The sequence below is a fragment of the Prionailurus viverrinus genome, chromosome B1 (assembly GCF_022837055.1).
Source record: "Prionailurus viverrinus isolate Anna chromosome B1, UM_Priviv_1.0, whole genome shotgun sequence".
NCBI lineage: Eukaryota > Metazoa > Chordata > Mammalia > Carnivora > Felidae > Prionailurus > Prionailurus viverrinus.
Genome location: NC_062564.1, coordinates 127,420,979 through 127,446,087, shown reverse-complemented (window position 1 = coordinate 127,446,087; position 25,109 = coordinate 127,420,979). Strand labels below are relative to the sequence as shown.

The window sequence follows — 25,109 nt, the reverse complement described above, 5'->3', positions numbered from 1 at the left end:
TATATATTCTTTCTATGAGGTTTGTGTTTTCACCTTGAATAGAACATTTTGGGGGCCACCTAGCTTCTCAATGTAAAGCTAAATCAGATTTAAAAACCTCTATTTAAAAAAATAATAATAGGGGCGCCTGGGTGGCTCAGTCGGTTAAGCGTCCGACTTCAGCTCAGGTCACGATCTCACGGTCGGTGAGTTCGAGCCCCGCGTCGGGCTCTGGGCTGATGGCTCAGAGCCTGGAGCCTGCTTCCGATTCTGTGTCTCCCTCTCTCTCTGCCCCTCCCCCGTTCATGCTCTGTCTCTCTCTGTCTCAAAAATAAAATAAACTTAAAAAATAATAATAATAACAAATGGGACACCTGGGTGGCTCAGTCAGTTAAGTGTCCGGCTTCAGCTCAGGTCATGATCTCGCGGTTCATGAGTTTGAGCCCTGCGTCAGGTTCTGTGCTGACAGCTCTGAGCCTGGAGCCTGCTTCGGATTCTGTGTCTCCCTCTCTCTCTGCCTCTACCCCACTTGTGCTCTGTGTCTCTCTCAAAAATAAATAAGCATTAAAATTTTTTTTTTAATCAATAAATAAAAAAATTAAAACCTTTCTTTTTTTTCATTTCCCTGAGGAAACACAGAAAGTTCTGGAAATATATTTTCCCTACATTTTCATGAATTATTTGTGCCACTTACTTGATTTGACTTCAGGCCAATCAGCTTGTTCTATTCTGTGGTCTTCATACTTTATGTCCAAATATGCAAATATATATCGAATAATTTCCGCTCTCCCCCTCATATTAAAATAAGTGAGTTTGTAGTTTGGCATGGTGGGATTCTGGAAAAAGAAAATTTGAAGATTATTTTAGCAGCCCTCTAGGGATGTTTTGATATTTTTCTTTGGGGATTTTTTCAAAACTTTATGGCATCTTTTGAAATAGCTGTAGATATTAGAGAATATTTCAAAACCTGAATTATAAATCACCATCCTAATAACATATGGGAAAGACTTGTTAGAAGATCATGACTACCTCTTTAAGAATTAGCTGGAACATTCCAGTGAAATAATCAAACTCAAATTTTACTTACAAAAAAAATTCAGTGTGAGAGGGTATCTATACACCAACATTCAGAGGACAGAGTCTGAAACTTTCCATTTTTTCCATTGTAAGCTGTTTTTTTCCTGCCTTTACTCACTTGTAGACAGCTGGATAAGGATTTCATGAACAGGGTACATGCAAGGGGAATGTGAGCCAGCCTTGCCAACCTGAGCTGGCCATCACCTCCCTTCTCTCGCCCATGGCATTTCCCTCTAGGAATCAAAGGCTTAGGGAAACACTGCTCTCTTTTCTCTTTTACTGCATGCATGCTGCTGGGTTTTATTGGGATGCTAGCACCCCGCAAACAGAACCCACCTTGGTGACCTTTGTTGGGAGGGGGCAATGGGAGGCATATTTCTCTGTACCTCCTGTAGAGGAGCAAGGGAGAAAGAAAGCAACTTTCTTACATTTCATAAAGTTTGCTAATACTGGCTACATTGGTTAGATGTAGGTCGTTATAATTTCATGAGTTTTCTGTGATTTGTATCATCTCATTTCCATTGTTTATAAACGATTAATGATTTCAAGCACTAATGGTAGAATGTCTTGTAATTTTTTAACGATCAGGTAACCTAGAAAGAAACATTTTCATTTGAAATTCAGCTCTTGCACTAAGTTGCCGTGTATCTTTGGACTAGTCAACAAAATCTCTCTGAATTTCAAAGTCCATTTTTTGGAAGTAGAGATATTAATATGGACTTGGAGATGTACTGAGGTAGTACAGGTAAAGCGTTTCACACAATGCCAGACGCTTAATAATTATTAGCTATTGACGATAATAACTCTGAGTTAATTCTATAGTCAAAAATAACCACTGTGAATACAGTACACTAAAAACAAATAATGTTCATAGTAATTACATGAATAGAAGTCATAAAGAGTAATTATTTTTTAACTTTTTATTTTTGAGAGAGAGAGCATGAGTGGGGGAGGGGCAGAGACAGAGGAGGACAAAAGATCCAAAGTGGTCTCTGTGCTGACAGCAGCGAGCCCCATGCGGAGCCCGAACTCACGAACTGTCAGATCGTGATCTGAGCCAAAGTCACACACTCAACGAACTGAGTCACCTAGGTGCCCCAACAATTATTTATTTTAAGTGGTAAGTTTAAGTAGTTTATTTTCTGCTAGGGAAGTCTTTCAAGGATGTTAACAGAATAGTAAATAAAAAGAAAAGTTAGGCTGAAGTCTCAAACCAAAATTCTATCTGAAATCACACCACATAAACGGTCAAACACAAACCACAAAAATCTAGATTGCCAAGTTTATGCACTCCCAGTATCCCGCTGTGGTGCAGATGACCACAAACAGCTGTCTGGTTGCCTATTGAGACCCCTTCAAGACCCAGGAAACAATGGTGACGGTAATTTCTGGTGAATCCATTTCTCTGGGCCTGGGTTTTCCCCGTCCAGGTATTGTGGGTGGAGGTGATGCTCCTTGCTAGAAACACAGTCACCCTGAACATTCCACAAGCCAGCCTACTCCTGTTGGCCAGTCCAGTCCGTGTCCAAGTGAAATGTGGCACATGCCTCGCATATCAGGTATGTGAGTTAAAAACTCACTGGAGTGAACTAATGAAAATTCCAAGGTACAGAGCCCCCAGTTCTTTGGGGGAGAAATATGCATACAGGGAGTTCAAATTTGGGGAACTAAGTTAAACTTAATGTTGAGCTTAGAAATAAATAGTGGGAAAAACACAAGAGTATAAAAATAGTAAAAAAGGTAAAGTAATAAGCTTCCTTCTGAAAAAAAAAAGGGAATAGTTTATGTAATCACAATAAAGGGAACACTCTTTTTTTTTTTAAGTTTATTTGTTTATTTTCAGAGAGAGAGACAGTGGGGGAGGGGCACAGAGAGAGGGTGACACAGAATCCCAAGCAGGTCTCGTGCCGTCAGCACAGAGCTCAATGTGGGGCTTGATCTCATGACCTGGGGATCAATACCTGAACCTAAGTCAAGAGTCGGTCACTCAACTGATGGACCTACCCAGGCGCCCCAAGGAAACATTCTTATCTAGGAAATAAAAAGCATAATTGTTACAACTCCTTGATCTAACAGTTCTAAATCTCAAAAGAACAAAAAGAGTCTTCAGAGTGGAAAAAATGTCATTCTTGGTCACAGTTTTTATTTGAAGAACATTGTATACAACTTTTTTTTTATTGATTTTTGCTGTTATGGGTCAATGTTTCCTCAGCAACAAAGAAATTATGTGTATTTTCCTTATAAGCATTATAAGAATATGTAGATTCATATACATCCATTATGATCAATGTTAAAAAAAATAAACATGACTTTTTACCATTTGGTCAAATGCTACATAAATATCAGTGTCCACCTCCTAATTCTGCATGAAAACAAAGGCACTTGTTATTGTTCATTTGCAAAAATGTGCCATTTTATATTGTATTTCACTCAAGTAAAGAAGACATTTAAAAAAGTCCTTAGTATAAGTTGGCAGCTATCTACAGTTCTCTGCAAATATATCTTTAAATCTAAGATTGGGCACAGGTCCATGAACAACTGACAAATGCTTATCTTTCAAGATAGAACATCCCTTCAACAGTTGTAACTCATTGATGAAGCTGTACTTACACAACACATTCTTGTAGTTAGTTGCATAATTATATTTTCTATTGAGTGAAAGTCTAGTTTTCTTGATTCTTACAGCTACAAAATTCCAAACTTGAAGACTTTTGTTTTTCAGGACATATGTGCACATTTTATAACATGAAAAATAAGTAAATGTAAATGCAATTGCAAACATCTACGAAGTTTAAAGATCCTTTCTATATTTCATAAAGTTTTTGCATAAAAACTAACCGAAGAAATTCCAAGTAAATGTTTGTATGGTGAAAATAGACAAGGAAATTTACAATAGAAGCTAATGAGAACTACAGAGCATAGTGTCTGGAAGATTTTTGTTCCTCGTACTGCACTCAGCAGTCTATTTCTGTTACAATAACCTCACTTTGTTAAAGCCTTTATTTCATAAGGATGATAGGCTAAAAGGATGAAGGTAAGATACACCCCGCTCCCACAATGGATGCAGTGAGGAATGCGCTTAAGGGTTGAGTAGGTCAGTGTGGTTTGCAGGCACCGTGCTACTTAGTATCTAAGTGGCCTTGGGTGAGTTACCTGTTCCTAGTTTTACTTTCCTCACCTGCCAAGTGGTAATGAAAATATTGTGTAGAAAGTACCAATACAATGCTTGGCACACGGTGTACATTCAGAAAGCAAAGCAGGAAGGATGAAAAGGGAGGGCGGGAGAGAGGAAGACAGGGAAGGACAGTTCCCACCCTAGTTGAGGTTCAAGCCCAGCTGTGTGTAATTTGATTGGACTCTGATCCTCAAAGCACATAAAAATAAAAGTAAGTTAAGGATAAAAAGAAAAATACAGTGTCAGGATTAAAAGCCAAGACAAACTTTGCCTGGATCAAAGCAAACAGACACCAAATACAGTAAGCAGGACCCTGAATTCTGAGAGAGGCAGCGACCATTGAGGAAGGTAGCTCCTTTGGAAAAAAAGAGAATAAAATCCCCCACACAAATGAGAGACTGTAGGGAAGCACTGCTTGAAACTAGGGCCTGGCAGGCTCTTACATACAATCTCTAAAAGGTCAAATTGTAAACCTCTAGTAAAAGTGAAAACAAGGAAAATATATGAAAAGTCACAAAAAATTAATATTATAAGCAAAAAGGGTCATAATAGCAGATGAAATAGATCATTAAAAATCATAAGCTAATGGGACACCTGAGTGGCTGAGTCAGTTAAGTTACTGACTTCAGCTCAGGTCATCATCTTACAGTCTGTGGGTTCGAGCCCTGTGAGGCTCTGTGCTGGAGCCTACTTCGGATTCTGTGTCTCCTTCTCTCTCTGTCTCCCCACCCCTGGCTCGAGCTCTGTCTCTCTCTCAAAAATTAAAAAAAATTAAAAAAAAAACCAGTAAAAAAATCATAACATGACATGTAACATGACAAATAACTGAACACTTAAATGGAAAGATTTTGAGAAATATGTAAACTAACACAAGCAAATAAAAAAACTGAAAGCCTGCATTTAAAACTAACCAGTGAAGAAATTGCTTGGTAATTACCCATTGGTAATTATCCATTATGTAATGAATGGAATTAGTTACATTCATGAAAGACACCAGACCCAGAAGAAAACTTCTTTAACCTATTAGAGTCTCTTTTTACAAAAAACAAAACAAAACAAAACAAAAACAAAAACAAAAACTTAGAGCGAACATACATAATGGGAAGCCAATAGAAGCATTTTCTTTAATGTCAGGAATAACGAGAGCCTCACTACTACTCTTACTGTTCAACATAGCCCAGATGCCTAGCTACTCAGTAAGATAAGACAACAATAAACAACATATGTAAGGAATGGAAAGGCAGAGACAAAACTGTCCTTATTTGCAATCAAAGTTATTGTTTGTATTTAAAATTCAAGAGACTCTCTAGGGGCGCCCGGGTGGCGCAGTCGGTTGAGCGACCGACTTCAGCCAGGTCACGATCTCGCGGTCCGTGAGTTCGAGCCCTGCGTCGGGCTCTGGGCTGATGGCTCGGAGCCTGGAGCCTGTTTCGGATTCTGTGTCTCCCCCTCTCTCTGCCCCTCCCCCGTTCATGCTCTGTTTCTCTCTGTCCCAAAAATAAATAAAAAACGTTGAAAAAAAAGAAAAAATTTAAAATTCAAGAGACTCTCTGGATAAACCTGAGCCTGAATTTCAAACAGAAATGCTAAGGACCAAAATAGCCAAGACAAATGAAAAGAGCAGAGGGAGAGGACTTGACCTACCAGACTGCAAGACTTACATAAAAAAACAAAAAAAAAAAAAAAAAAAACAAAAAAAACAAAAAACAAAAAAAACAACTTGCAATTAGGGTAATGTGATCTTTGTTCAGGACCAGACACACAGAGGTGCATAGAGCCTTTAACAGAATCTCAGATATATGACCAAGATGACATGACAGTGAGAACATAATGGGGCTAGACTGAAATGGTTCTGAGACAAAAGAAGAAAATATACAGAATTAGATCTCAATTTCACACAATACATAGAAAGAACACCGGATGGATTATACCCCTAAGTATGATTGGACTGGCCTAAGCAAATTCCAGTGTCATGCTGTTCCCTGTCAGTTTCATTTCTGAGCCTTTCCACTATCACTACACGTTAAGAATCCCATGTAGGAAGGGGCGCCTGGGTGGCTCAGTCAGTTGAGCATCTGACTTCCGCTCTGGTCATGATCTCACTGTTCGTGGGTTCAAGCTCCACATTGGGCTCTGTGCTGACAGCTGAGAGCCTGGAACCTGCTTTGGACTCTGTGTCTCCCTCTCTCTCTCTCTCTCTCTGTCCTTTCCCCACTCGTACTATCTCTTTCTGTCTCTCAAAAAAGTGAATAAATGTTAAAAAATTAAAAAAAAAAGAATCGTATGTAAGGAAAGCTGTATATATTTCCTGAAATGATACAGAAACAAGAAGGAAAAAGATAAGCTGATCATGCTTAAAGCTTTCCTTTATAACTGAAGCTAGCCACTGGTTTCCTTCCATTCTGAAGAGAGTTATTTAAAGTTACTGATTATCAGAAAAATAAAAAAACCACTTAGAGTTGTGTTTGAAAAACAAGATATGCTCAACGTCACTCCTCATCGGGGAAATACAAATCAAAACCACATTCAGATATCACCTCACGCCAGTCAGAGTGGCCAAAATGAACAAATCAGGAGACTATAGATGCTGGAGAGGATGTGGAGAAACGGGAACCCTCTTGCACTGTTGGTGGGAATGCAAATTGGTGCAGTCGCTCTGGAAAGCAGTGTGGAGGTTCCTCAGAAAATTAAAAATAGACCTACCCTATGACCCAGCAATAGCACTGCTAGGAATTTACCCAAGGGATACAGGAGTACTGATGCACAGGGGCACTTGTACCCCAATGTTTTTAGCAGCACTCTCAACAATAGCCAAATTGTGGAAAGAGCCTAAATGTCCATCAACTAATGAATGGATAAAGAAATTGTGGTTTATATACACAACGGAGTACTATGTGGCAATGAGAAAGAATGAAATATGGCCCTTTGTAGCAATGTGGATGGAACTGGAGAGTGTGATGCTAAGTGAAATAAGCCATACAGAGAAAGACAGATACTATATGGTTTCACTCTTATGTGGATCCTGAGAAATTTAACAGAAACCCGTGGGGGAGGGGAAGGAAAAAAAAAAAAAAAAGGTTAGAGTGGGAGAGAGCCAAAGCATGAGAGACTCTTAAAAACTGAGAACAAACTGAGGGTTGATGGGGGGTGGGAGGGAGGGGAGGGTGGGTGATGGGTATTGAGGAGGGCACCTTTTGGGATGAGCACTGGGTGTTGTATGGAAATCAATTTGACAATAAATTTCATATATTGGAAAAAAATAAAAATAAATTTTAAAAAAAGAAAAATAAGATATACAGTTTCTTAAAGAACATATAAATGATGACTAATATATACCCTGGATAGAAATTTTCACATATGAACTCACACAGATGTAACCATTAAATTCAAAAGAAGATTTACCTTTTTTTTTTTTTTTTTTTAATTTTTTTTTAATTTTTTTTCAACGTTTTTATTTATTTTTGGGACAGAGAGAGACAGAGCATGAACGGGGGAGGGGCAGAGAGAGAGGGAGACACAGAATCGGAAGCAGGCTCCAGGCTCTGAGCCATCAGCCCAGAGCCCGACGCGGGGCTCGAACTCCCGGACCGCGAGATCGTGACCTGGCTGAAGTCGGACGCTTAACCGACTGCGCCACCAGGCACCCCAAGATTTACCTTTTAATATACACTAAACTTATTTAGAAAATAGACCTTTGATATGACAATAATAGTGTTTTTGAAAAGTTCTGTCTTGTGTCCTTTCTTTCTTCCTCCTGGTTTATAGCTCTTTTTCCTTTTTTTCTTTCTTTTTTTTAATGTTTACTGATTTATTTTGAGAGAAAGATAGAGAGGCAGAGAGAGAGGGAGAGAGAGAATCCCAAGCAGGCTCCGCAATGTTAGCACAGAGCCCGACACTGAACTCAATTTCACAAACAGTGAGATCATGACCTGAACCAAAATGACGTGCAAGACACTTAACTGACTGAGCCACGCAGGTGCCCCTGCAGCTCTTTTTACTTTATGTAACACTGATACATTTCAGCTGATTAATAACCACAAAACACAGGCGCATTCAGTCCCAGAAGCAATTTTAATGCAGTCATTGATAAAATACAAACTGTAAAAAACCATTTCAGCTGGTATCCTATTCTGTACATCGCTATAAGAGCCCAGTAAAACAGTATCAAAAATGCTAATGTCTGCGCCAGAAAGGAGATAACAATCCAAACTCAACTCTGGCAAAAGAGGCTAATATTCAATTACTATGTTATGCACTTAAAAGATTTCAGCAGTGGGGCGCCTGGGTGGCGCAGTCGGTTAAGCATCTGACTTCAGCCAGGTCACGATCTCGCGGTCCGTGAGTTCGAGCCCCCCGTCAGGCTCTGGGCTGATGGCTCAGAGCCTGGAGCCTGTTTCCGATTCTGTGTCTCCCTCTCTCTCTGCCCCTCCCCCGTTCATGCTCTGTCTCTCTCTGTCCCAAAAATAAATAAACGTTGAAAAAAAAATTAAAAAAAAAAGATTTCAGCAGATAACTGAAAAAAAGGAATTGAATTTTTGAAATAATTTCGATGGATAGAAAAAATTACAAATAGGGAATTAAGTATTAGCCATTTTACAATTCACTTCAAAACCTAAACACTATTTATTTTTATTTCACTCATAAAAGTGTTGGTCTACATGAGCTCCTACTCTTAAATAAAAGGAAAGTCAAGCATTCTTGAGAATAATGCAATAACCTACACATTTGAAGTATAAAAACACAAATTATTTGTGAATTTGCCAACAGTTCTTTGCTGTATCTCAACTTGACCAATGTTTAACCTGTACAAAATGTTCTGGCATAGAGTACATAGAGTAACATTTGTACTCCCATTATATAGACTGCAGTGTTTTGAAATGCGAAAATTGGATTCAGAGAGCAATCACATGAGATGCTATTGTCTACATAAGAACTTCTTGCACATTATGACCTTAAATAACAGTACTGCATTACCTACTAACAGTTGGTGGTAGAGAATGTTGATTTCCTTCACTCACAGAGTTCCTGAGCATTTCTAGTTCAGTTCTGGAAAAGTTGCCAGGTTGGAGTTAAATTGTAGGACTACAGAGAAATATCAGCATTTTTGTTAACTGAGTATAATATTGATTTCAGTCAAACCCTGAATGTTTAATTTCACATTGGCAGGCCAGGATTTCTATTTTCCCATCAAAGACCAATGAAATATCATTTTAAATGGCTGCCTCACATTAAAGCCAAGCAAGAGGAATAATTGAAATATCCTTTGGGAGCTGTGAGCCCAAATTCTTAGCCTGGAGTAAATGCCTTGAATTATCTTTGAAACCAAATGATGATAGAATGTAATTCTTGGCAAAACATGAAGACATTTCAACAAAATGAGCCTTAAAGTGACAGAAAATATTACAAAGAAAATCCAAGAGAAAGAAAGAAGAAAGAAAGAAAGAAAGAAAGAAAGAGAAAAGACAGAAAGAAAGGGAGAAAGAAAGAGAAAGAGAAAAGAAAGAAAGAAAGAAAGAAAGAAAGAAAGAAAGGAAGGAAGGAAGAAAAAGGGAGAAAGAGAGAGAAAGGGAGAAGAAAGAAAGGAAGAAAGAAAGAGAGAAAAGAAAGAGAGAAAGGGAGAAAGAAAGAACTTCCGCTTCATACATTAAAAAACATCACTTGTACTGACTGTATTTTGTATGTTAAAGTCTACTTAAAGGATATTTTAAAATCTTTTAAAATCTCCAGTACCTATATTTCTCTTAGAAATTACTGTTTGATTTCTATTTGGCCACTAACATAGGGAGGATCTGAATGAGACCAGATCAGAGGAAGTGGCACAGTGAAAAGAGGTCATCAAAAAGTTGCTCAGTCACACACAGAATACGACAGTAATAAAAATAAGCACTAAGATGAAGAGAGAACACTCTCATTTCATATCTTTATAGAGTTCAATCTTACCACTTACTTGTGCTATGTTTCCGTGGAGTCTCTAGTATCTTCTATGCCCTCATAAGTGACTGCATCTTGGGTTTATATGATGAGTAAGTCACAGTCACAAGCCAATGAGAGTCAAGACGACTTACTTCCACCCAAGTGTCTTCCTTCATTTCTCAGATGAAATATGCTCACCAAACAGTCCCGCCTGCAAAGACTTCTGGTTATTCTTGGCATTTGATAGGCTCTTTGTGTGTAAATAATCTAATGTATTTGCATTCAATAGATAGAATCAAAGTTACAGGTGCTGACATGTATCTATTGCTACATGCTCATTTATGTTTAAAGTTTTACGCCGCAGGCTCCTGGAGAATGAGACAACTGGAATACAGCCAAGCCTTCTTTTCAGATACACAAGTGGCTTGCTTCCTCAATTCATTTGGTCTCCTTGGGGAGCCCTTGGCCGACCACATCCTCACCAGAACCCTCCTCCCACAGTCTTGTCCTCTACCTGCTGTGTGTTTCTTCATTACCATGTCTGACAATAGAGTGTATTTTCTTGGTTTGTTTTCACCCTCCTCTAGCAGAAGGTAAGCTCCATAAGAGCAGGTGCCTCGTTATTCAGTTTACTGTTATGCCCTCATTGTGGAAAGAAATACCAGGCACATCATAGGCACTAATATATCTTTGATGAGTGAGTGATTCCAATTTATATTTCCCAACCATTCACATTTTTTACAAGGACTCTTTACAGCTCTCATTACTACGAGGATATTTCATTTACATTCCTTTTCTCAGAAGAGCCATAAAGCTGGAGTGGAAGATTCTAACATACCTTGTTGATAATCGTTATACAGATGAGTAACAAATGCCTAAATGTTCTAGAAATTTATTTATTTTTTCCACTCCAATTCATTACAGCTATAATATTAGGACAGCTCAGTGAAAGGATACAGTGAAATACCTGCCTGTGCATTATAGGGCCTGCAGATTGTCCATGAAACATATTAATGACAGGTTGGCTTGCAACTTCTAGAAAATAACACTTATAGGCAGCAATAGCAACCTGTCAAATATTTCCTATTTATTAGCACTTTAAATGTTGAATAATATGTTTACATCCATTTATTGTATACATTAGAAATGAAGAAAAATATAAATATTAAGTCTGCAGGAAGCTTAAGATATAAATCCAGCCCCTTATTCACCAAAGAGATCTATGTAAATCAAAATCAAGTGCAAAGGAAATAGGAGCTATACAAAATTAGCATATTGTATTTTTTATCTTTCACTGAGTTTTAACTTGCATTCAAAAAAACCTTTTTGTCCTCACCTCAATCACTTCTAATTCCCACTTTATAGATGATGAAACAGACATAGGGAAATTAGGTAAATTGCCTAGGAATTTCGGGTGGGACAAGCTAAGATCAAAGCTTACACCTTCTGATGACGCATTTAATATTCGCTTCCTACGTTATGCTTGGGTTAAAAAAAATCAAATATACAAGATATAGCACTTGCCTCATTTTCTATAATAATAGTCTGCTTTACAGCCCATTTTTCTTGGTTGTAGGAAAACAAAGCAACCAATCATCTCTCAGGGGAGGAGTGCCATTCAATTCTTGGTCATCCATCTACAGCAGCTGTCCTGGAGGCTGCCGCCATTCATGTGTGCATGGCCTTCCCACCAGCAGCTCTCTGCTGCTTCTGCAGTGTCCTCATTCTGCCACTCTCTTGCCCAAATGTGGCAGCCTAGCCACTTCGAATGCTTTCTCAAGTTCCAATTGTACACCCTCCAACACAGCCATTTCTTCAAAGTGGTCTTGCCACCTCCCTGGCAGCACAATATGGCCCCGGGGCCCCTCTGCTGTCTAGAACTACACATTTCCCCTCCTTTTTCTTCTCCCATCCCTGGCCCAGGTGGGTATGCTTTAACTCTTCTCATCCACGACCAGTCTTGGGATTTTGCACAGGTTATTAACCTCTCTATGCCTCAGGTCCTCCATCTTTAGATGGGCATTTATTCTACAATAAATATTAGTGAGTACCTAATCTTTGCCAGGTACTATTCTGGATAGTAGAGGTTAAACAGTAAATAAAAACAGAGAAAAATCCTTGCCCTCATGGAGCATTCTTAACAATATTAGTAACAACAACCTTATAAGGCTCTGAGAGCATTCAATGAGTGCATCCAGTGAATGCATGGAGGTCGAGGAGTATTAGTGATGGTTAATGCAGTCAGCAATCCATCCAAAGGGGATCCATCCATCGTGTCCCTTCTCCAGTCCATGCTGAAACATCCTTGCCCTCTTTGTAGTTAGACCTTGGAGCTAAAAGCCAGAAAGAGGAGCAGTTGCCAACTTTTATTTTTTACCCCGCTTCATCCTCTCTTGAGGAGATGAACTCAGTCAGCTATCTGCTTGAATGTGGGGAAGGTAAAGGAGGAAATGCAGGGTGAATACCCTTCATAGATTACTTCAGTTCTCTCCTAACTAGTGCCATTTTCTACATGCTCTGTACCCCTCATGAACACCCTGTGCATCGGATTGGACCAAGTGAGAAATAAGTATGAATAAATGTGACCATCTGTATGATAATGTCTCCATAAGCATTTGAAGGACTATTATAACTTAATTGAATATATTTTCATTTTCTCTGGCAGCTCCAGAATCGGAGCACACTTACTTCTTAGCAAGTTCCTAAGTGCTATTGACTCAGAGTCCAAATTTGTTCTTGTTTTTCTTATTTTCCAACCTATGTAGTAATGCGATTATACGAGGTGCTGATGAAGACTTCCAGCTTGGAGTCCTGACTGCTTACCTAAAATTGGAACCTCAACCCTACCACTTTGAGCTCTGGAAATTCAGGCAGAACTCTACTCTCCATTGGCATCAGTTTCCTCATCTGTAAAATGGTAAAATAATGGAAAAATAAATATAAAATAAATATGAAATATAACATAAAAGTAGCCCACATATTAGTTCCTCTTCATTTATTTATTTTTTATTTCAGTAAAGGGGAAGTGTTCAAACAAACCCATTTCTACTTTTCCAGCTGCTCTGTTGATGGAGAAAGAAGGAAGTCTCTAGGAGAAGGCCACAGAGCTTCCTTTACCCAGCTTCCAGATTTCCTCTTCACAGTCAGTTATTTAAGTAACTAAAAACATCAGAAACTAAAGCATTTAAACCTGGGATGGAGAAATAGGGAAATGAAGAATGTGTTTCTCTTTCTGCTTCTAACCTTTTGGGTAATTGAAATGTGCTTATAAATCTTTAGTGTCTATGTTTTCCCAGAATTCAACAGGGATAACACTATGCTTCTTGCCTGACTTTTCAGATACTGTGAAGGATAATACAATAATTATCTCCAAGATGGTGAGTAAATATTTTTCTGCCCAACCTTTTGGCTGAAAGAGGATTCCCAGACAAAAGCAAATAATAGTCATACAATAGCTAATATTTGTTAATTCCTTCCTGTGAGCAAGACTTTGAACAAAGTGCTTTAACATGTATTATGTCATTTAATGCCCCTAAAATAACATCACAAATGTCATGCTTATCCTTGAGTGTGGTTATAACTGCTTGGGGCATGTCACGAAAGCATTTCTAGATATAAAATTCCTCAAATATTTTAATCTTATTCTTGAGTTTTCATGTTTAGTCTTCTGCCACGAATGGGGAAAATAAGCATTACAATAGAGGAAGCTACCTTCCTTTTTAAGATTTTTCCAGAATGAATTACTGTCCCTATGTATCATTATAACATACCCTGTAAGGGAGAGGCATTCATTAAATACACTTCTGCCTTAACCTTGTCCTGTTCCCCAAAAGCATCTTGTCTCATCTTAGAATTCCTGTTCTTAGCAGATAAAAGAATTAGGGGCGCCTGGGTGGCTCAGCTGGTTTAGTGTCCAACTCAATTTGGGCTCAGGTCGTGATCTCATGATTCACAAAATCGAGACTTGCGTCGGGCTCTGCAATGACAGTACAGAGCCTGCTTGTGATTCTCTCCCTCTCTCTCTCTCTCTCTCTCTCTCTCTCTCTCTCTCTCTTTCTCTCTCTGTCTCTCTCTCTCTCAGAATAAATAAATAAATTTTTTAAAAAAGAAAAAAAAAGAATTGGTCTGGTGACTTCTGAAATCATTTCTGCTCTATTATTCAATAACATAATTTACCTCCTAAACACTTTTTTTTTTCTTACATGAAACCTAAGTCCAAAGGGACACAGAGTTCATGTACTGAAAGTTACAGGGGCACAAACCATCTTTGTTCCCAAAATTAGCAACAAAAAAGGTACTACGGTCAGAATAAGGTCACCTTCTCTGATAATCCCAGGTCACAGGATGGATTTACTATTTACAGGCTCTAAAGTAATGCAGAGAGTAATTTAGAGAGAATTTCTTGGTAAGATTAAAACACTTTCCTAGAATTTATCAAGAAGCAGGCAAGCAAAATGTATTTATTAGAATAATTTGTATATTTGGATTTTTTACATATTTTGAAAAATATATTAATCTAGAGAGGTGTGTTTTCCTCATGAAATCTAGAAAAAGGAGATTGCAGTTTTTTTTTAAGTTTCAATTTAAATTCCAGTTAACATACAGTGTAATTTTTTAAATTAAATTTGATTTTTTTGGGGCGCCTGGGTGGCGCAGTCGGTTGAGCGTCCGACTTCATCCAGGTCACGATCTCACAGTCCGTGAGTTCGAGCCCCGCGTCAGGCTCTGGGCTGATGGCTCAGAGCCTGGAGCCTGTTTCCGATTCTGTGTCTCCCTCTCTCTCTGCCCCTCCCCCGTTCATGCTCTGTCTCTCTCTGTCCCAAAAATAAATAAACGTTGAAAAAAAAAATTAAAAAAAAAATTAAATTTGATTTTTTTTAAATTTATACCCAATTTAGTTAGTATATAGTGCAACGATGATTTCAGGGGTAGATTCCTTAATGCCCCTTATCCATTTAGCCTATCCCTCCTCCCACAATGCCTCCAGTAACCCTCTGTTTGTTCTCCATATTTAAGAGTCTCTTATGTTTTGTCCCCCTCCCTGTTTTTATATTATTTTTGCTTCCCTTACCTTGTGTTCGTCTGTTCTGTGTTTTAAAGTCCTCATATGAGTGAAGTTATATGATATTTTTCTTTCTCTGACTAATTTTGCTTAGCATAACACCCTCTAATTCCATCCACGTAGTTGCAAATGGCAAGATTTCATTCTGTTTGATCGCCGAGTAATACTCCATTTTATATATATACCACATCTTCTTTATCCATCCACCCATCAATGGACATTTGGGCTCTTTCCATACTTTGGCTATTGTTGATAGTGTTGCTATAAACATTGGGGTGCGTGTGCTCCTTCGAAACAGTATACCTGTATCCCTTGGATAAATACCTAGTAGTGCAATTGCTGGGTCATAGGGTAGTTCTATTTTTAATTTTTTGAGGAACCTCGATACTGTTTTCCAGAGTGGTTCCACCAGTTTGCATTCCCACAGGCAACGCAAAAGAGATCCTCTCTCTCTGCATCCTCGCCAACATCTGTTGTTGCCTGAGTTGTTAATGTGAGCCATTCTGATAGGTATGAAGTGGTATCTCATTGTGGTTTTGATTTGTATTTCCCTGATGATGAGCAATGTTGAGCATTTTTTCATGTGTCTGTTGGCCATCTGGATATCTTCCTTGGAGAAGTGTCTATTCATGTCTTTTGCCCATTTTTTCACTGGGTTATTTGTTTTTTGGATGTTGAGTTTGATAAGTTCTTTATAGATTTTGGATACTAACCCTTTGTCTGATATGTCATTTGCAAATATCTTCTCTCATTCCGTCGGTTGCCTTTTAGTTTTGCTGATTGTTTCCTTCGCTGTGCAGAAGTTTTTATTTTGATGAGGTCCCAGTAGTTCATTTTTGCTTTTGTTTCCCTTGCCTCTGGAAACGTGTTGAGTAAGAAGTTGCTGCGGCCAAGATCAAAGAGATTTTTGCCTGCTTTCTCCTTGAGGATTTTGATGGCTTCCTGTCTTACATTTAGGTCTTTCATCCATTTTGAATTTATTTTTGTGTTGGGGTAAGAAAGCGGTCCAGGTTCATTCTTCTGCATGTCACTGTCCAGTTTTCCCAACACCATTTGTTGAAGAGACTGTCTTTATTACACTGGATATTCTTTCCTGCATTGTCAAAGATTAGTTGACCATGTGTTTGTGGGTCCATTTGTGGGTTCTCTATTCTGTTCCATCGATCTGAGTGTCTGTTCTTGTGCCAGTACCATAGTGTCTTGATGATTACAGCTTTGTAATATGTCTTGAAGTCTGGGATTGTGATGCCTCCCACTTCGGTTTTCTTTTTCAAGATTGCTTTAGCTATTTGGGCTCTTTTCTGGTTCCATACAGATTTTAGGATTGTTTGCTCTAGTGAAGAATGTTGGTGTTATTTTGATAGGGATTCATTGAATATGTAGATTGCTTTGGATAATATTGACATTTTAACAATATTTGTTCTTCTGATCCAGAAGCATGGAATATTTTTCCATTTTTTTGTGTCTTCTTCAATCTCTTTCATAAGCTTTCTATAGTTTTCAACATATAGTGTAATATTAGTTTCAGGTATACATATTAGAATAGTAGAATATTAGAATCAGGTGTAATATAACGATTCAACACTTCCATACAACACCCAATGTTCATCACAAGTGCACTCCTAGTAAAAGGAGATTTTGGAGAATAAGAATGTGTCAGAAAACTTCCCAGACTATACAAAGGACTAATAATAGGAAACACTGATACCTATGCCTACCATGTACCTGGTACTCAGTGTTTTAATTTGCCAAGGTCTTGAGGTCAACAAACAGAAATCCAGTATTTGAGTCAGCCTGTGTACCTTCAGAGTTTTTGCTATTAATCACTGCATTCAATTGTCTCATAAATATATCACTAAAGTGATACATATTTACATACCTATGTTTCTCAGTCTATCAGGCTTCTACCTTTTGTTGACACCATTTCTTAGGATTCTTCAACTTCCTTTAGCCTGACTATACACATTAAGTAAATTTTTGATCTAAATTCTTTCTCCCAAGCAGGTTTTTTCATCATTTCATTCTAAAAGTTGATTTTGCATGCCTTTATATAAAACATTGAAGATGTCTGGCAGAATTCTTTCAGACTAGGCTGTAATGCAGAGAGGAAATTGCTTAGAAGAAAGGAAATCAGGATTTCTGTGGTTCTGCTGATACCAGGAAATCAGTGGTTCTGCTGATACCACTAACATCTGCTGCCTTGTGTCTATAAGGCAAAAAGTGCTCTAATGGAAGGAAAATTCTAAGTGATGACCATAGAAATTAGATGAAGCTTCAAATCTTAAAGCACACTCTTATACAAGAATATTTTTTAAAGTTTTTATAAGCAAAGGAAAAGCCGTTTTCATCTATTGCAAAGTAACAAGAAGGTCCAGAAAACAATAAGCAAAGTGATGCTAGAAAAAACTTTTTTGGCCTCCAATATGCAGTTTTGCTATATAAGTACTTTGGTTCTTCATGAGCCTTAGCCATATGGAGAGAAAAGATCAGCTGTTTCCAAAATGCTGGGACCTAATCCATGAAGGATGGAAATGGTATGTTTTCTAGTACATACATTTGTTTTTAGTATGTACATTTTTTGATATAGCAGTTTTAATAGCTCATGGGAAGCTATGGGCCTCAATTAGGATGAACCACCATAGTCTGGGGAAAAGGTCCAGAATTATCAGCATCAGTCTGGGTTTTGGAGCCATTTATAGAAATGGTTAACTTGTCGTCTATGGGCACCAACTGAAAGAAGATGTGTAAATGTAATTCTGCAAAGAATTGCTTTCTAAATATTAACACAGTCCCTGTGGCTTATGTAACAAATATTAGACACAACAGTGCTGTGATCACAGGATCTTTGTACAATTGCTTGCTAGGCATTTTGCCCATTTGGCTATTCCTTTTCTTCCTCAAAATCCATTTGGTTTCCTCTCAAAGTGCTTTGTTCTTTCAAAGGGAGCAACCTGCCACAATTAAATACTTCAATTAAATTAAGAAATTAAAAATATACACATAAATGAGTAATTATCATGAGAATAGCACTCAATTAAGATTCATGCAACCAATATGTAATGCACACTGGTCACCAGCACTGTAAGATGTCTCCTATGAAGATTTGTTCTTATGATGTGTGCTTTTTGGTATCTAGTAAGAATACTTGCAAAGAAAAAAACCAAAGGAGACAATTTTCAGGTTTCCATCACTATCTAAGTTAAAAGATTCTTTGATAGGCAGATGCAAGTATTCCCTTTTCTTTTTTTTTTTTTTTTTTTAATTTTTTTTTCAACATTTTTAATTTATTTTTGGGACAGAGAGAGACAGAGCATGAACGGGGGAGGGGCAGAGAGAGAGGGAGACACAGAATCGGAAACAGGCTCCAGGCTCTGAGCCATCAGCCCAGAGCCTGACGCGGGGCTCGAACTCACGGACCGTGAGATCGTGACCTGGCTGAAGTCGGACGCTTAACCGACTGCGCCACCCAGGCGCCCCAAGTATTCCCTTTTCTATGTAGATCTATCCCTTTATTTATTAGGTTTTTTTGTTAAAATGTTCTCTAAATTTGATGCAACACTTGAAAGCAGATTCACTAATGTTTGGCAGATGTATTCTTGTATTTCTTGTTTGGCAAAATGTATATTCTAATGAATTTATATTTTGGGGGTTTTAGTGATTCATGAAACATTGAGCGACCTAATTAAATTTCTGAAATAAACCAGACTGAGGAGCAGATCTTAGCTTCACGGAGGCTTGCTTCCTCATTGCAGACATTTTGTAAGATCTAATTTGGAAAGACAGGCGTTCTTTTCTGCAAATAAATAGAAATGCATATGAAACCTTATGTTATATTGACTTAAACTTCATGTTAAAATGTTACTACGTTTTTGTAAATGTTCCAAATCAAATCTTTGTTTTTCATTCTGTTTCTTTGGATGTGGTGGTAGTCCTACAACAACTTCGAATCTCTACTTTTTTCCTGTTTGAAAACAGCTGATGAGAGAGAAACACGCTCTGGACTTCAGCAAAGCCTCTTCAGTTACACAGCTTGAGTCAAGCAGTCTTCTGACACATGTCAACCGCCCAGATGAAGTCACTGTTCGTGGTCCATTTTTTTCCGTTTTAGCAAATGCAAAGCATTACATTCTTTTTGGAAAATCAAAGGCATCTTTTATCAAAGTCAAACACCTAACAGCCTTTGAATTCCAAAAAGTGAAGTTTGAACTTGAAGCCAGTGTTTAGTTTTTAGTTCTTATTCTCTGGATTCTGTTTATTAAGCCCTGTTTACAAATTCCAAGAGTAAAGATAGCAAAATTCCTGAAAAATGTGCTTTAAAAAATACATGTTCAAGCTCCTTCCTGCCTTCTCTTAGGAGTTATATGATGAAAATGCTCAAGTTAAACATGTGGCTATTTCTCCAGAAAAATTGCAATTCTTACATGTCCTTTACTTCAAGTTTTAAAAATCGCTTTCTGTTTGTTTATTATTCATATCTAGTTTAAATCCTACAGTTAACATTTCCCAACTTGTTCTTTCCACTTGCGTGTCATCCTTGCACAGGGGCCATGCTAATCTTCTCTGTATCGTTCCAATTTTACTATATGTGCTGCCGAAGGGAGCACCCAACTTGTTCTTTCCAAAGAGCTGGGTAAGCATGACATATTCACAGCACATATTAGTAGCCCAAGCCCCACTGAAGGGACAGTAAAAGTATGTAAAAGGTATAGTCAGCAAGGACAAAGAGAAAGGGGAGAAGCAGAGTATAAGAAACATTTCAAAAAACGTTTTGGCAGACAGTGAGCAAATGGAGGAGTGACACCTCATCAAACCCATGGAATCAGTTATGACCCAAGGTTCCCTAAAAGTGAGGAGGAGGGCGTATACTAAGGAGACGACATCTCAGTAACTGTGAGGAACCCAGGAGACACCAGGACTCCAAGACCCATAGAAGTGGACTTGTGATTCAGGACTGAAAACAAGGGGATTGGTTAAAAGTCAGTAGAGACCTGGTGGCCCTACCCTTTCTCAACCCCCAGACTCCTGCCCACCTACCACCCCTCAGTCTTAAAAAGAAAAGGAGTGGGGAGAATCTTGGGAAAACAGAGACCATGTAGGATATGGGATATGAAATTGAGTATTCTGTTCGCTGAATAATTTTCTTACAGATATGTAGTTTTGGAAAACAATTTTCATTAAAATTTAAATAAAGTGAGAAAATTGTAGTCAGTTCAAATATTTAGTGTGCTTATTTCATAATAATGATAGTTGGGGAGCTGTTTAATGCACATGGCAAATTTGTAATGCAGATATAATTTAGACCCATTGTACAAATGAGAAAATTATGGCTTGTAGTGTAAGTTTGCCCAAGGTCATACAGCTATTAGGACGTAGCTAGCACTCAAACTCAGCTCTGTTGATTAAAAGCCTATACTTTTACAATGCCACCAAAATGCTTCACAGAGTTTTGGTTTATAACCACAGAGAGAAGATTCTTCAGGATAAGGAAAAAAGTGCTGTGGAACATTCCCTACAAGCTTAGAACTTCCCATTACTTCATTATTTAACTAAGTTAATCAACTTGAATGTTTATTTATTTTGAAAGAGCGAGAGAGAGAGAGAGAGAGAGAGAGCGAGAGTGAACATACATGCCTGAGGTGGGGGAGGGGCAGAGAGAGAAGGAAAGAGAGAATCCCAAGCAGGCTCTGAGGTGTCAACTCTAAGCCTGACACAGGGCTCAATCTCACAAACTGTGAGATCATGACCTGAGCCAAAATCAAGCCACCCAGGCACCCCAAGGCACCTCAAGAATCAACTTGAAATCTAAAGGTTTAGTATAAATACTTTCAAATATTAGTTTTTCCTAAAGCTGAAAATACACGAAATTAAATTTAGAAATACAAATCAAACTGAACTATGTGAGTCAATCTTATCAAGTGCTTCTTTTTTCTGTCATTTCCTCTGAGACTATTTGTCTCTGTGCCTAAAGTGTTCTGGACTTATTGTCCCTGATCAAAGTTGTGCTCTGGCTAATAGTTGGGACCAAAGTATTTGATGTGATGTCTACCCATTTACATATTATCTTAAGATATTTTAAGAATATTTTACCAACTTTTATTATTCTTCGTCAGGTAGTCCAAATAGCAATTTGTATGTTCACCTATTGATTTGAGAGGTTCCTGTTTTCTCTATATGAACGGTTGGGCAGAGCCATCCCTCGGGAGAGTTGAGCTGAGGTGAGGGGTAGAGAATTGGGTAAGAAAGGTGAGAACATGGATGGATTTGTGGAAAGATCTAGAAGGGAAAGATCTTACATTTTGCTTTTGTCCACCTCCCACACCCAGCAGGTTTTAGCTGGTTAAATAAGATGAAAAGTATAGCAAGCATACTAGTAAAGAAGGGGAAAAATCTTCATAACAAAATGCTTTGTGAAGATAACATGCAAACAGAGGAGGGGCAGTGTCACTCAGTGATGTTAAGAAGGGAGGTCAAGTCTCTGAATGTGTTCTAGTCTTACAGCCTATTAGCAGCAACTGAGAAGCTGTTCCTTCACCATGTCACCATGTGCTTTCCCAATTGGGAAGACCCTCAAAATTATCAGCCTGGGCTGACCACCCCAGGCCACTCTTTACTAGAAACTGCTTAAAAATACTCTACATCAATTATGCTGCACATCTTTTGCTTCCTTTCCAGCTTCATAGTATCCGCTCAACAGATTCCTGACAAAGTGTGTTAGGTGTTAAGGTACCAGTCTGTATGTAAGATGCTGTAAAATTCAACCTTTTAAATGGCCAACAGTGAAACCCAGAAAGCATGTTACAATGCATTGCGTGATAGCCATTCTTTTCAAATTTTTTCTGCGCTATCTTTCTTTTTCTATCTCATTTTCTCCTTCCTGTAGAGATATTTTTTTAACATTTCACAGTAAAAGTACATTTTTTTAGTGTGAAAAAGAAATTCATTATGCTGGTGGTGGTAAATTTGTTACTTTATCAGCAAAATACTTAATCTACAATGTCACTGTGCAAAATTTGTGATTACATGCCACAGATGAAGTGATTAATTTAGCTCTGTTATGTATGCAATAAATATTCAGGCAAAACGAGAGAACAGAGAGCTTTCTTCGATTCGTCTGTCATTCTTCTTTTTTACCCACAGTAAATATTTTGTACGTAGATCTTGGCACAACCTTTATTTTTTTGTGGGGTATGAATTCCTGAAAAAGAATTCCTGAGTAATTGGTTATGTAAATTTTAAATAATACCCATTGCAGACTGACATACAGAAAGTTTTCACAAATTTATTCTGTGGCTAATTTGAATTAATGCTATTATTTTATTCTTTTCCTATCTCATGGATACAAAATATTTCACAGTGCTTTTGTTTGTTTGTTTGTTTGTTTTGTTTTGAGAGAGAGAGAGGGAGAGAGGGAACACGCACGCACGAGCTGCAGAGAAAATCTTAAGCAGGCTCCACGCTAGTACAGAGTCCTATTCAGGGCTCAGTCCCACGACTCTGGGATCATGACCTGAGCCAAAATCAAGAGTCAGGCAAGCACTCAACCGACTGACCCACCCAGGCACCCACCCCCCACCCCCCCCACCCCCCCACCCCCCCCCCACCCCCCACCCCCCGTCACAGTGTTTTCAATTTGCATGTCTTTGGTCACAGATAAGGTTGAACATAGGTGAGCATCTTATTTTTTTCACTGTTTTTATTTATTCTTTTGTAAATTCCCTGCATTTTTTTTCTATGGGGGTTTTTGTCTTTTCTTCTTATTGATTTTCAAGACTCCCTTTATATGTGTTATAGATACACTGTAGAATTATTCTTTCGCATCTTTGTTGTGGGTTCACAGCAGACAGCGTGCTCTTTTCTGCCATTTGACTTACGGCTTGGCCATGTGATATCCTGTGTCCAATATAATAAGAGCAGATGGGATACAACCAGAAGCTTTAAATATGCTCGCACATTTGGATTTCCCTTTTGTACTCCTGTGCTCTGCCCCAGAAAACAACACACCCTGGGTAGCCACTGGTCCCAGAATGAAAACACAGGAAGCCTGAAACATAACTACCCCAGCTACCCTGCAGACCTCTGAATGTCTAACACGTTTGTTGTAAGCCACTAAGAATTTGATATGTAGCATTTCGGCAGCACTACCTGAATAATATAGTGCTGTGAGGTCCTTCTGTAAATGCCAGGGTGATCCTGTCAAAAAATGACAAAAAGAAAAGAAATCTTGAAGTAAAAAATAAAATCACACATAGAAAATGTACTGCTTTTTTTCAACAAAATAGGTATCCTAGGAATACCTTGCCCAGAAATAGTTGTCAAGATTGGCCAGAGAAGTGACAGCTTCCAGCAAACCAGCCAATGTAGCAGAGTATATAAGAGGCGAAGTCAGATCAATATTTTTTCAAGAAATATGTAGGAGGTATTGCATTGGTTAGGGTTCTCCAGAGAAACAGAACCAATAAGACATACATATCAAAATTTATTAGAAGGAATTGGCTTATGCAGTTATGGAGAGTGCAAAGTACAGAGTCTTCAGGGTGGTCTGGCAGGCTAGAGAGTCAAGAGAACAGGTGTTACACTTACAGTTCAAAGGCCATCTGCTGTAGAACCAGAAAAAAACAATGCTGCAGATGAAATCCAAAGGCCATCTTCTGGAGAATTCTCTCTTGCTCAAGGAAGCTGGTTTTTTTGGTCAGACCTTCAACTGATTGGATGAACACAGCCACTAATGTGGTCATTAGGGCAGTTCACTCTACTCAAAGTCCATGGGTTTACATGTTAATTGCAGAAATACCCAGAATAATGTTTGACCAGATATCTAGGCACCCCATGGCCCAGTCAGGGTGACACATAAAATTAACCATCACAATCGTTTTCAGATTAATATTGACTGTAAGGCCAAACGTGGTATTTTAAGGTCAAGATGAATCCAGGCTAACCAGGGTCTATAGCAAGACAAGCATGATATAAGGGCATTGAAATCATGGACATGAGGGAGACTGGGTCAGCCTGAGTCCAATCAGACCACACACACAAGTTATTTTAACAAAGAGAACTTAAGAAAAAGAAATACTGGGGCACCAGAGTGGCTCAGTCAGTTAAGCATCCAACTCTTGATTTTGGCTCAGGTCATGATCTCATGGCTTGTGAGTTGGAGCCTCACGTGGGGCTCTGCACAATCTTTCTCTACTTGGGATTCTCTCTCTCTCTTTCTCTGCCCCTCCACTGCTCACGCGCTCTCTCAAACTAAATAAATAAACTTAAAAGAATAGAAAAAAATACTAACTGGGTTTTGAAGTACTGAAAGGGCAAACAAAATTACCTTAAGATGCCATGGATTTAGCATAGCAAGAAGCAGTTACCATCTCTGGCCTGGAAGAACAAAGGGAAAGGGGTTGAAGTTATTTAAACTTACAAGCTTGAAGCAAATGCCCATACTGCTGAAACTCAGACCCCCGAGTCCACTAAAATGCAGACCTCTACAGAGGGACACGAGTCAGCTGGTGTTAGTGTACCTGCGAGGGCAAGTGAGCCTGATCCTGTGAGTGTTGGAAAAACCGAGAACTAGAATCCAGGGCTATACTGGGAGGAACTGCCACCTCCAGGATGAAGTGTTGCTAGGTGACGCTCAGAAATACAGCAAGCAAACAGAAATAAACAGCAAAGCGGAAGTTCCTCCTGGCTCCTCCTACGTGAGGTCTCTCTCTAGCGCCCTCTCTCTGCAGAGCCTAGATAGGCGGCTAGCTGGCCAAGGGAAAAGGTGTTTCGCAGAATCCCAGCCCAGTTCCAGTTCCAGGGAGGGTTGTAGCTGGGAGACATTAGCTTAATAACACGCACAGAGTGGTCCTTGAGAGCCATGATCTCGAAAGTGGAGTACGTATATTGGGGGTATGCATAAGACAACAC

General features: G+C 38.7%; 1 protein-coding gene and 1 non-coding gene across 11 annotated transcripts in view; both read right to left on the bottom strand.

The window, feature by feature from the left end:
- Positions 1-24,808, bottom strand: part of HPGDS (hematopoietic prostaglandin D synthase) — a 45,327-nt gene extending 20,519 nt beyond the window's left edge. For 2 of the 10 annotated variants that reach the window (XM_047855673.1, XM_047855682.1), the window contains exons 1-5: positions 24,719-24,808; positions 24,526-24,575; positions 12,968-13,051; positions 10,179-10,355; positions 674-815 (exon numbers count right to left, since the gene is read on the bottom strand). In XM_047855673.1, coding sequence (XP_047711629.1) covers positions 674-806 — 133 coding nt within the window. In that variant the 5' untranslated portion in view covers positions 807-815; positions 10,179-10,355; positions 12,968-13,051; positions 24,526-24,575; positions 24,719-24,808. Of the gene's footprint in view, positions 1-673; positions 816-6,446; positions 6,462-9,205; positions 9,278-10,171; positions 10,356-12,025; positions 12,031-12,304; positions 12,478-12,832; positions 13,052-23,786; positions 23,908-24,525; positions 24,576-24,680 lie in introns of those variants that run through there. The other 8 variants (XM_047855676.1, XM_047855674.1, XM_047855679.1 and 5 more) reach the window with 8 other exon arrangements.
- On the bottom strand, positions 19,703-19,810 carry LOC125164994 (U6 spliceosomal RNA). The gene has a single exon (XR_007151903.1). It is a non-coding gene; the product is annotated as a U6 spliceosomal RNA (small nuclear RNA).
- Positions 24,809-25,109: the final 301 nt, after the last annotated feature.